The sequence below is a fragment of the Parambassis ranga genome, chromosome 9 (assembly GCF_900634625.1).
Source record: "Parambassis ranga chromosome 9, fParRan2.1, whole genome shotgun sequence".
NCBI lineage: Eukaryota > Metazoa > Chordata > Actinopteri > Ambassidae > Parambassis > Parambassis ranga.
The window spans coordinates 2,932,353-2,945,087 of NC_041030.1; the positions used below are offsets into that span (position 1 = coordinate 2,932,353).

The following is a 12,735-nucleotide window of genomic DNA, read 5'->3' on the forward strand; positions in this document are numbered from 1 at the left end:
AAACTAAAGACATCATGTTCAGACTCTTTCTGTGGATGAGGTGGATGGAGTTTTATTTTTACGTAATTGAAACTACAAACTGTGTGAGTATGTACAGGTGCAGCCGAACGTAGCCAAGACATTTGGCTAGTAAATATAAAAATTTATAGCTGAGCTGTTTCAAATCCAGCTGCAGGAGAATGTCATTAGTCAAGAATGGATCAGTCACTGTCTGTGGAACAGTGGCTGTGCAACTATTTGGAGTATCTTATCCATCTCTTCAACACCACCTGCTAACAGATGGAGCCAGTAGCAGCCAAGTGCTGAATCAATGGACGTTTTCAAGAGATGGATGAGATTGTAAGGAAGAGAAAACCTTGTCTAGGAAAACAGCATGTAAAGTTTAACAAAAAGTGAGAGAAGCATAACAGAATGCCCTGACAGACAATATACAGGGGCTGTTTTTTCATTACGTACACATTGACCACTACAGCAGCATCTGAGACATCCTCATAAAATCCCTGTGGTTTCACAGACTGTTAAGGAAGGCAGATGTGTCTGAAGTTTGGCTGCACCTGGAAGATTTCATTACCCCGATGATGGATGAGACAGGCATCCTCATGAGGGAGGTGTTGGACCTTATGAAGGCACCGCATACCTCATGGGATGTCTGGTGGCTTTCTGACAAACATCACCAATTATTGAGCCTCAGCCACTTGAGGAGAGGAGCCCGCCATCAGCTGAACACTGATGGTCACTGAAGTCAGTTGCACATCTTGCAGTACATAAATGCATATAAATAAACAGTACATAAACTATACATGCATGTAAGTATGTATGTAATGTAGCTTTGTGACTGTAAATGACAATGTATGTATCGCACACATTTTCTGTTTAATACAGAAAATTCATTATAACACAACATTTCCAAACATACTAGTTAAATTTAGGAAGCATACAATATTTTACCTTGTTCACAGTAATACAAAAATAACAGTCAAATAATTTTTTTATAATTCTTCCTATCCTGACAAGAGTCCCAGTTCCAGACACACTGAAGCATCCTCACAGCATCATACTGCCACCACTGTGTTTGACTGTGGGAACAGTGTTCTTTGGTTTATAATCCTCTAAGACATCTCTGTGACCAAAGAGCTCTAGTTTAGTTTCATCACTTCCAGTCTGTGTAATCTGTCTCCAGGTGGTCCCTAGCACACTTCAGTCTGACTTAATTTTGTGTTGTTGTGTTTTTTGTACCTCACAGTCCATTCCTGTGCAGGACTCTAGTGACCGTCTGTTCTGACACTTCAGCTCCAGACTTGGTTAAATCCTTCACTGTATCTCGACAGTCGTTCTCGGCTCTTTAGACATCTTCTGTCTGTGGTGTTCTCTCCAGAACCTTCCAGATGTTTCTCTTCCGTCCTCTGCCAGTCTTGTTCTGCACTGTTTGACTCTCTTTGACCTTCTTGATAAAACCTCTCACACCACTTCTTCAAATTGAAGCTCTTTTTGTATAAACTTGTATTGACATTAACAATCATTGTTTCTGTCACTAGACTACATAGCATCATTGTATAAGTGTTTTGTACTGTGGCCCAACATAGAGAACAATAATATTGGAGTGTTGGGTTTGTGTGCGAACATAAGTATCCTAATTTATTATTATTATTTATAATATTATATATTAATAATCCATTTAGGCTTTATCTGTTGAAATAATGTGGTAAAATGTGTCTTTGTCGGCAGATATTGCAGCTTCTGCGTTCACTTCTCAGAGCTTTGTGTGTAAATGAGCCACAGGGCAGTGGTAGCATACGGTTTTTTGTTGTTGTTGTTGTTGTTGTTGTTGTTGTTGTTTGTTTGTTTGTTTGTTTGTTTGTTTTTAACCGTGGAACTCAGGGGTTACTTACGCCTGTACATAGGATGTGAATCTTCAGATTTATAGTGTCACTTTTTTGTGAAGCTTCCAGCAGCCAGCCGCCCCTCCTCCATCAGCTGATGACGGTGTGACGTCAGTGTGAGCTTAGCAGGAAGTGCATGTTGTGCCCAAAGCTAGCTAGAACATGAAGAGCAGAAGCTGCGTTACACGGAGCTGCTGGAATAACAAACTAAGCTTTTGACGGTAAGATAAGTGTCTTAGACAGGAGATGAGAACAACGTTACAGACATTTCTGGTAGTTTAAGTGGAGAACACCATGGTTTTTCTCTCAGACGCACAGCAGGCTAATGTTAGCAACTGCGTTAGCTTAGTGTTTTTGACCGAAGTTGTGTTTGTTGGGCTTAGCTGTGATAATGTCCCGCAGTGCAATATGAAACGCCATGCCACACCGATGATTGGCAATACAAATAACTTTACGTGTTTCCAGCTTGTCAGAGTGCAAAGTCGGCTAATAGCTCAATGCTTGGTAGCTAGAAAGCTCAGATAAACAAAGGTTAGTCTCTTCAGGATTTCCCCTGTGAGTTCTTGACCAAACTCTATAAGAAGATCAGTCGGTTTAATGTTGCCTCACTTATTTGCTTCGTCGTATATGTATCTAAATGTCCCTCGTAATGTTTTGTGAATAATAAAGTTTGTTCGTTAATCCGGCATACATAAACAGGGGGAATCTAATAACACAGGGTTTTAAATCTAATTCACATTCACAAGTGTTAAGTGTATGTTAAGTGTCCAGTTGTCTTTGTGAGGATCGATTTAACCGAAAAGACATCACAACAACATTGTAGATTTCACCAGACCACTATAAACGTGGGGTTTAACTTCACTTTCTCTTTCCAACCATGTGTTACTAATACATATTTTAGAGAAACGCAGGAAAGCATGTGGTAACTCTTTTATGATCATTTCTCAGAAAAATAGAATCAAACAACCGTGGGACATGGAAAGTTACAGAAGAGGACAGCCATGGGGGAAGCTCGTGAAAGTGGACTCCAGTGAAACCATCCTACTTTTCAGCAGGGAGTGCACAGTCGGCAGGAAAAAAGGTGGGTTGTTTTCCCTTTTGTTTTGGAATGTAAAACACTGATTCCTCCACAGGTTGAATCCTATGCCAGAAAATGTGGCTAACATTTTTATCCAGGTTTAAAAACACTCGGAACACCGTGATGCCTATTAACAAAAGACAATCCTGCCTGTAGACATAGCTGTCAGTGTCTGCAGGCTGTATAACCTCCCCCTTGAAAACACAAAGCTTTCTTTAGTGCATCAAACTTAGACAGCCCCTTGTGATGAGAACAAAAGGCGTCCATTGAGAACATGTGTGCAGAATATTAAGTAGATTTTTTTGTATGGGTTTTGCTTTAGAAAAGGTGAGGGCTGTATTTCCCCCCCTGTGTCTGCTTTGTTGTCAATATCTTTTGGGGCCTGCTTTTTTCTCAATGCAAAGCAAGTAGACTTAATTGGTAAGCCTATGTCTGGACGATGAAAGAACTATGTGTCATGGCAACATAATTCCGTGTACGGGGTACATGGCTGAAGAGCTGTATTAAGAGACTTTGTCTTGAAATTGTCTAAAGGCAAAAAACAGAAAAATATTTGTGTGTTGCGCATTTAAACCGATACATTTATTATCCATTATGCTCTATCAAAAATGCACACATACACAAAAATAAGTTTCTGTCAAAATAATGCTATTTCTTTTCTGTGTTTTCATTTTGTCGCCAGGTTGCTATCTGTCTTTTCCGGCCAATAAACTCATCTCAGGGGAGCACTGCAAGATTGTGAAAGATGAAAGCTCAGGGCGGGTGTGGCTTGAAGACATGAGGTAAGCTGACTGTTCATCAGTGATCACAAAACAATATAAGTGTCTTAGACCCGAGCAGGGTATTTTGAAAAACAAATATTTCCTTCCCTCCGTTTTCCAAAATAACATCGTGCACACATCATCGTTTTCAAAAAAGTTTCCGTTTACATTAACCCGCATAAAACTCGCTCCCAAGAGCCATCAAGACTACGCCAGGCCTGTGGGTGGCAGTGTAGGAAGAAGGAGAAAGCCGAGCAAGCCAATCAGAAGCCTCATCGACGCAGCCTGGCCCTTTGTGTCAGAAGTTGTTCTAAAATTGCTGAACCTGGAGACCTAACATGTCTCTGCTCCCTTTACATAGTAAGAGGAGCTGTATTTGCAACTGCAAACATGTAAAAAGTGCTTACACCAACAGAAATGCAAATGCTTCCATCAAGACTACAGCCTGCTCTGGCAGCCGTACTACACAAAAAAAAGGTCGCACCAACTGACGTGCAGACTGCTACAAACTCAGTTTTTCTCCGTTTTTGTCAGTTCACAATGAAACGCGAATACAGCGTTTTTCCAAAATCTCCACTTTTGCCAGAGTTTTTAGAAAGATTCGTTTTCAGAGCTGAAAACTCCGTTTGTGTGTAAATGAAAGGCACAAACGAAGGGAAAAGTCTCAGTTTTTCAAAATACGTGAATATGTGTAAACAGGGTCTGACTCTCATTTTCTCAAAATTTTGTGCTGCAGTTTTGAGTACAAATGATACAAATTAGTATTTGACCTGATCTAATTTGCACTTTTATAACCTGCTGTGTAGTGAAGCATGTTTGTTTGTCTGCAGCACTAATGGCACAGTGATCAACACGTCCAAATTGGTCAAGAAGCAAACTCACATGCTGCAAAATGGTGACATCATCTACTTTGTGTACAGAAAAAGTGAGCCGGAACAAAGTGAGTTGTTCATTTTTGTTTGCTGTGAGAATGTGTTTGTTTGAATTTATATGAAAACTGACAGCGTCTCCTCATCTTGTAGACATTGCCTATGTGTACCACTCAGTCATCATGGAGCAAGCTGTTTCCCAACACAGTTATGGTAAGTTTTCCTTCCCACAACTTATTTGCAACCATTTCCTATCAATTGTTGCACACTTATACTCTTATATTCTGTGTGTTTGTGCCTCATCAGACATGGAGAGGTCAGCCCATAGTCCTTCTCCTGTGCCAGTTTCAGACATGCCCCTGTCTGTTGAACCTGTGATGCTCTCCAAGGCTCCTCATGATCCAACTCAACCCTCCACCTCTGCTTCACACTTCTGTATTGAGAGCCCTACGTCTTGTGGCCCCATGGCAACCACAGACACCTTAACACGTGGTAGGTTCTTTGTTGTTGCTTGTTTACAGAGAGGGAGTCGAGCAGAACTGGGATCATTTTTTCATCATGCTATGGACACTTTTTAATGTTGTGTTGTACACAGTTACCATGTGGACCTTTACTTATCATGCAAATTGATTATAATATTGTCATTGATAACTCAGACATACATTGGTCAGAGTTAACTAAACTGCCCAAACAATAAAGGGAACACTTAAAAAACACAATGTAACTCCAAGTCAGTCGCACTTCTGTGAAATCAGCCTGTCCAGTTAGGATCAACACTGATTGTGAATCAGTTTCAGCTGCTGTTGTGCAAATGGAACAGACAACAGGTGGAAATGAGAGGCAGTTATCAAGACAGCCCTATAAAGCAGAGGTTCTGCAGATGCTGACCACAGACCATTTCTCTGCTCTCATCCTTTCTGCCCAAGCGGCATCCTTCAGGGCTCAAACTTGAAGCCCATGTGGAAGTGTCAAAACTTGTAGCGAGTCATTTCCCATAGACTGGCATGTTAAAATGGCCGACTTCACAGCAGAAATAAACATGTTTACAGCCTGGTACAAAAAACATTCTGGTCTCAAATGATAGGTTCCCTTCTAGTGTCAATTGTACAATTATATTCAGACTTAAAATTATGTTGCCGTATCACAGTGCGAGTTTCCTGCTTCCACGATCGCCCGCCCCCCTGAACTCCGCTCGTGCTCCCCCTCTTTGTCCATATTTGGACTTTTGGTGGACGTGACGCTGCCAACATGGCGGCGGTCAGAGTGCCCCGGAGCCTCCCAGCCTTGATTGTTTTTATGTTATTTAGTTCTCAACGTATTCCACTAGATTTTCAACTAGAATATTTCATTCATTGAGATCTAGGATGTGTTTTTTAGTGCTCCCTTTTTTTTGAGCAGTGTATAACATATGCATGACTGCACTGATCATCATTGCCAATGTGCTTTCTTCACTGTGAATTCTCTGGACTGTTAACTGTGTGTCCGCATAGCAGTGGTTATTAAGAGATTTTTAATCAAATATATGAATATATTGTCACTAGTATTTGACCTGTGTAGTTCTAGTACCACTGTTTGACACAGGCCTGTTCTCCCATTTTATTAGGCCAAGCTGACAATGATACTGACAACTTGGAGCCAGAAAGCAAGAAGAGGAAAAGGGATGATGGTTAGTTTTTTTGTTTTGCACCAGAGCACATTTTAATTTCAATTCCTAAAAATCAGTACTCAGACTGTGCTTGGAATGTTTTTAGGCCAACCCAAACATGTACCAACACATCGTACTTGGTATAGTGTGTAATAATACAATGCATTGTGTTTACAGATAAAGGTTATGATTTGGGCCTGCCACACACCTCCATTAAAGAAGTGATCAGCTCAACAAAGGGAAGCATTTTGCCAAAACAGGTGGAAAGAGCAAAGACGGACAAGATGGAGGAGAGCCTGACATGTGTTATTTGCCAGGATCTGCTGCATGACTGTGTCAGGTAAGATGTCAAAAGCTGCAGTCTGTTTGTGTCTACAAAGATAGGAGGTCTTTTTTGTACTTCATATGGCACTTTGCATGCATGCATGCATACATATTCAAGTAATGTATGCGTTTTAATACCTGTCTCTGGTTTTTGCTTTAGCTTGCAGCCTTGTATGCATGCCTTTTGTGCTGCCTGCTACTCTGGCTGGATGGAGCGTTCTTCCCTTTGCCCCACTTGCCGCTGCCCTGTGGAGAGGATTTGCAAGAACCACATCCTGAACAACCTGGTGGAGGCCTACCTTAACCAGCACCCAGGTCTGCACAGATAAAGACACATTTTTTTAAACACTACTCTGAACTAATATGAAAATCTAGCTAGGTTATCTTAATATATTCAATACAATTTCAAAAAATGTGTGTTCCTTTTTGTCCCACAGAAAAGTGTCGAAGTGAGGAGGATCTGAAGAACATGGACAGTCGTAACAAGATAACTCAGGATATGTTGCAGCCAAAAGTTGAACGCTCTTTCTCTGATGAGGAGGGCAGTTCCGATTACCTTTTTGAGCTCTCAGACAATGACAGTGACTCTTCCGACATTGGGTAAAATATTATTTTTAGTCTTGGTTTTACCACATATTTTGAATTCAAGCTGTTGTCTTTGTGCAAAGCAAACAACAAAAGCATAGCAAAAGCAAAATAAAACTAAATGATGTTGTGGCAAGACTCCATGTGATGATCTCATTTTGTCTTTCTGTTTCTAGTCATCCGCTAGTGATGTGCAGACAGTGTCCTGGCTACAGAAGGGATGTCAGCCAAGTGCTGTTTGGTGCAAACTACTGGTGCCCTGGTCTGCCACCTATACCACCCATACCTCCACTACTCAAAGCAGAAGCTGAGGGAGAGGCACCTGCAGATTCCACAGGGGAGCAGCCGTCCACATCCTCTGATGGCCCTTCAGGTGATTAAGAGTGCCAATTAGATAGAAGATTTTTAGTTCTCACTCCAGGGCAAATTTTCTAGAACTGTGATGTTCTTTGTGTGATCCCAGTGCGATCACCGCATATTAGCTCCTGTCTGAACCCTCTTTCTGTTGTTGTTATTATCTACAGCTCCTCAGGAGTATCGCTGCCCCCCTCAGGGCTGCCATGTCATCTGCAGCTGTTGCCTCCATCCAATGCCAGACAGACGAGCCGAGCTGAACAACCGGCAGGATATTGCTCAGCAGTGTGAGTGGTCCATAATCCTGTTTGTCTGTCTACAATTGTTGTATTGGTTAAATGGGGTTGATTGGATACTGGAATTGTGATATTTAATTGGAAAGGTTTTACAAGTATCTGGATTTTTACATAAATATAAACATTGAGGTATGTAAGTTCATGTTAAATTGTCTGATGCTAAAAGATAGAAATTGTTGCATAAGTTCCAGTATAACAGTAAATGATGTGTTGTGTGTCGACAGGTGTGATGTGCCAGCGACCCTTCTGCCATATGTACTGGGGTTGCCAGGGGATTGGCTGTCGAGGCTGTCTGGCACGATTTAGTGGTATGTATCCATTTTTTCAAAATAGTTGCTTTCTTTGAATATTTGTTGTGAATGTGTTTGTTTCAGTTTTGTTTTGTGAATTGTGCTGCCTCCTTTCTTGGCAAGGATACTCCTAAAAAGATCTCACAATTCTTTGGGTTTTTATCATAGTTTAGGTTATAATATTGATAATATTGTTTGTTAAGCAGATTTTTTTTAAACTGTTTGCAGTGCCTCTGGTGATTTAGCTTCAGTGTGGTAGAAATATTTGCTTTAGAAACACAGTTTTCTTCATACAGAGCTCTGCAACACAGGTCAGGAATGATATGATTTGATATAGCTTCTTAGCTTGTTTATTTTATGATTTTGTAAAGTAATAAAGTAATTTTTTTAAATGTTCTTTTAGAGCTTAATCTGACAGACAAATGCCTGGATGGTGTGCTGAACAATAACAACTATGAATCTGAGATCCTACAGGTAAGATGGACTTCATGTTAAATGTTTTGTTAAACTCTGCATTTGCTTATGACAATGGGTTACTTGCTTTGTTACTGATTACAGTCACCACAATAAATATATTTTATTGATGTATTTGTTTCTCCAAGTCAGATAAACTCTCTGACTATAGCTTGTTTCATTTCCAACATGCTTAAATTACATGATAATAGGTGTTTTTCGTGTCTCTTTCAAACCAGAACTACCTGTTATCCAAGGGAAAGTCGTGGAAAGATGTGCTACAGGAGTCTTTGCAGGGCTTTCCGCAGGGAAACTACCCTCTGACAGGTGAGCCCTCCGATCAGACTCTAAGGCACTCTCAAGTCACCGAGTGCTGCACCTTAATACACAGAAGTATTATTATTGATTTGCTGTGGCACTCACTCCTGCAAAAATGCAAGCACACCGTCATGTGGACAGTCCCTTTTTGACTTGTTTTTTTCTGCCAGATTGTCGTGTCTCTGCAAACACCATTGTTTGTTTCATCTGTGGCCTGCAAGCATTCAAAGACCTGGCCTATAGATACAGACAGAACATCCCTCAGTCTGAGCTGCCAGGTAAGAGAACTCTAAAACTTTAAATGCTACCTGGCACTGCTCCATTTACATCTTTGTTATAACCATGCAATATTTTTTTATGTACTGTCCTCAGTCGCTGTAACATCCCGTCCTGATTGTTACTGGGGGCGCAACTGTCGTACACAAGTGAAGGCCCATCATGCAGCGTAAGTATTCAAATAAAACTAGGGCTAAACTGCATACATAAATCCAAGGAAACATAAAGTTGTGCCACTAAAACTTTATAAATATGATAAAGTATTTATATTACAACCTGATCATACAGTTCATTAAATCACATTGAAAAGCTTTAGTAATGATGCATGTTATTTTAGTTCACTAATTTTACCACTAGAAGGAGTCCTTGTATAAACAGTGTCCAATAGTTCCCCATGTCTATGTTTAAATGATCTGTTTAAGTTCATCTCATCTCCTTAGCTTTATGTATTTACATGTAAAACACGTATTTATATATCGCTCTGTTTTCTTTTCAGAAACTTTAACCACATATGTGAGCAGACACGTTTCAAGAGCTAAAGGAGCTGAGTGGTTTATGTCCTCCTAAACTGTGTCAAATGTAGATAAGGAAGAATTTAAGGGACACAATCTTTTAAGTTTTGTGATCTGATGTAGCTAACTGCCTTATGCAATAATGCTGACAATACAATCAGTACCCATTTACTATACTGGGCAGCTCGCCTTACACAGGGCTGTGTGAAATAATGCTATGCACATTATGATGAAGGATTCAAGCTGCGAGTTGGACTAAGTCCGGCCATCATTTAAAATGTGCTTAATTATCTCCAATATATCAAACCTTTGTTTGATAGAGCAGTTCATCTGGATAGTAACATACCTAAAGGTGCTTACTAATTTGTGCTGCCTGTGGAACAATAATGTTTTTGTTCAAGATTGTGTGGTAGTCTGTATGGATTATGAAAATATATGTTTGCTTACACATGTAGGTGAGCATTTTTTTAGAATGTTTTTGTAATGCCTTCTAAGTAGTAGGCTTAAAAGACTTAAGTCATATCTTTGTAGTAGAGCTCAGAAATGCTGTGTTCAGATTGCAGGGCTTCCTACAGATGAAAACATTAGTTGAAAATCATTAGAGCAGAATGTAAGTGATAGTATAATAATAGTACTAGATTATTATAGCACTCTTTCGGGCAGGACAAGTTCCTACTAAAATCCAAATGGCTAAACAATGGTATCAAATATAAATACATCCAATCTGGACTTTTTCTGTTTTGCCTGGGCATTACTGTGTTCCCAGGAAAGGGCAAAAAGCCATGTCAAAGCCCCTCACGCACGTACTAGATTAGATTTGTAATCCCATGTGATATTTGTATAGGATTTTTATGTCTGTGGGAAGGGGATCAATGTGTTGTAAGGTTGTCAAGAGGGCACCGGGGCCTCTGTTGTATGCTTTGCCGTGGATAATCATCTCCAAGGTGATTAAAGTAGTGTAGGAGGGACACTTTCTCAGAGCCTTGTAGTAAGGGCTAATCTGTAAGGAAATGCACAGTTACTCTATGTTGACTCCACAAAATGGGGAAAATAAACTGCACTTCTAAGCAGTCAGGGAAGGATAAAGATGATTCAGTGACATCAGCACATAGAGAAGTTTTTGGTGCGCAGCTTTTTCGAAGCGTACACAATATCGTGCCAATACAAACACAACAGTATGTTTTGTTGTTGTCATTTGTGTCCTAGTTATAGATGGTAGATAGTCTAGTTGGTTATTTTTTCTGCTTCCTCAGGTACACAAAGCTGCTGTTTTGTTCTTTTAAACCGCAGGTTTACTACATCAGGTGATTAGAAAAAGTTCCGTGTCAACTGTAAAAGCTGTCACTTTGTTACATCCAATAACCTCTCATTTATGACTATCATCTCCCAAGTGTCAAAAGTCCCTATCATGCAAACATGCACAGCAAATATTGATGTCTGCTGTAAAAAAAAAAAAGGACAAATCAACTTCAGTTATTATTTTTTGCCTTATTAAGTGTAGTGTAAATCATCCATGTGTTTCAAGTGGCCTTATATACTGAAATAAGAGTTTAAGTTGTAATCTTGATGTCTGCACACCGCTGTTTTTTTTAGTAGGGTGACTGTTACTTGTGTGTAGAACGTGCAGGTGGATGTAAAGAATGGGGTGGGAGAAGATATTAGAAGCAGGCCTTACACTTTGTGTGACTTCACACATAAACACTGGTCTTACTTTTTCTATGTTTATTTGGTGTATTAGTTGATTTACAAGAAAACGTACTGGATTAAAATAATGTCAGATATGTTTATATTGTAAAACTTTGAAGATATTTGCACATATTTGCCTCACACATTTAAAGGCTGTTTATAGAGTTTATAGAGTTTCATTCCAAAAAACATGTACTGTATGTCTCAGAAAGAAAAATGTCCTTGATAGCAAATCATCTCCGTTTTGAATACATATGAGGGCTGATTGCTGAGTTTCTGACCCACGGTAGAAAAGTATATAGCTCTTGTTACATGCATGCATCAGCTCTTTGATTATGCAGAACGTTTTAAGTCAGCTGTGGTGTATTTGTTCATCGACAGTGCATGTAAACAAGAGCTGTGTACTCATCTCCCTTGACCTTTCAATCACACATCATGGTCAGCCGTCTGGATAACAGCTATGGGAAATACATGTATATAAAGTGAACAGCATGCGTTGTTTTGGATTGTAGCTCATGTTTTCATTGTTTCTTGGAGGGGGTCTGCCTGAACTCCTGAGTTAGTTTGTGTCATTAGCAAGGTGATTTAGGTGTCTCCGTCATGGTGGGTCCAAATTGGCATTCCTTAGCAGCTCAGGCCCTCAGCACAAGTCTGGTAGATCCCCCTGATGGAATGACTGAGTTTTAATTATTCCCTACAGGAGATCTGGGCACCCTAAGCCAACAACAGTCCCAAGCCGTTCCAATCAGGAATTGGTATTAGAGGCTTTGTAAGAGCCCTGCGGTGGTGTGTGGTTGTTGTTGGGGGTTTATATTGTATACTAAGGCAAATATTTACTGACTTTGTGTGCAAAAGTTTGGACCAAGCTGCTCAGCAGTATGGAGGAGGCAGGTTCCATTCTACCTCATCACAGCTCCCAGTAACATGGGACTGAATGGGCATCAGTCACATTCACCTCAGTTCCATACCTAGGCATGGAGGTTCTACTGATGCCTGTATACTTTGTATGCAATGCACTATTAGTCTAGACTATAATCAACTTATAGTAAAATCACTATAGAGTGGCACTAGGCACATGCAGAAATTGTTATTGGTGGAGTTTGAAAAATGTCTGTTTGATTTTTGTGAATATTTCTGTTCACTGTACGTTATATTAGCAATGTTAAAATTGTCTTTGTTGCTTGTTTATCTTAACAAATTAAAGGACTGATACAGCTGTAAATACTGTTACTTCATTTAAATAGAGGGGGCTGCTGTGTTTGTGTATCGTTTTGTGTCAGATCAAGGACACAAGTTGTGAATGACATTGTCTTTATTAAAACTTTACATTTATTCATAACAAGTTTTAAATACTATTGTGAGTGCTAGCTCTTTATACTAGAAACAGTGTATATTAGTACTATATATG

The 12,735-nt window shown here is 39.9% G+C and overlaps 1 protein-coding gene across 2 annotated transcripts; it reads left to right on the plus strand.

The window, feature by feature from the left end:
• Positions 1 to 1,987: 1,987 nt before the first annotated feature.
• On the plus strand, positions 1,988 to 12,549 carry chfr (checkpoint with forkhead and ring finger domains, E3 ubiquitin protein ligase). Of its 2 annotated transcripts, none has more exons than XM_028414872.1 (18): positions 1,988 to 2,101; positions 2,829 to 2,961; positions 3,641 to 3,740; positions 4,550 to 4,659; positions 4,742 to 4,801; positions 4,895 to 5,080; positions 6,192 to 6,254; positions 6,411 to 6,573; positions 6,718 to 6,872; positions 6,995 to 7,157; positions 7,319 to 7,515; positions 7,667 to 7,783; positions 8,017 to 8,100; positions 8,486 to 8,556; positions 8,775 to 8,862; positions 9,024 to 9,131; positions 9,226 to 9,298; positions 9,626 to 12,549. In XM_028414872.1, the coding sequence occupies exons 2-18, from the start codon at positions 2,856 to 2,858 to the stop codon at positions 9,666 to 9,668; spliced, it is 1,887 nt and encodes a 628-aa protein (XP_028270673.1). In that variant the 5' UTR covers positions 1,988 to 2,101; positions 2,829 to 2,855; the 3' UTR covers positions 9,669 to 12,549. The 2 variants fall into 2 exon arrangements, with proteins under 2 accessions (XP_028270673.1, XP_028270674.1); XM_028414873.1 differs by having other exon boundaries at positions 6,198 to 6,254.
• The last annotated feature ends 186 nt before the right edge of the window (positions 12,550 to 12,735 follow it).

Bases quoted from the DNA above. Each gene is read 5' to 3' on its own strand.
- chfr (XM_028414872.1), top strand. From the start codon at position 2,856: ATGGAAAGTTACAGAAGAGGACAGCCATGGGGGAAGCTCGTGAAAGTG. The intron at 6,873-6,994 runs GTCTGCACAGAT...TTTGTCCCACAG, and splicing joins CTACCTTAACCAGCACCCAG to AAAAGTGTCGAAGTGAGGAG. The intron at 7,516-7,666 runs GTGATTAAGAGT...TATTATCTACAG, and splicing joins ATCCTCTGATGGCCCTTCAG to CTCCTCAGGAGTATCGCTGC.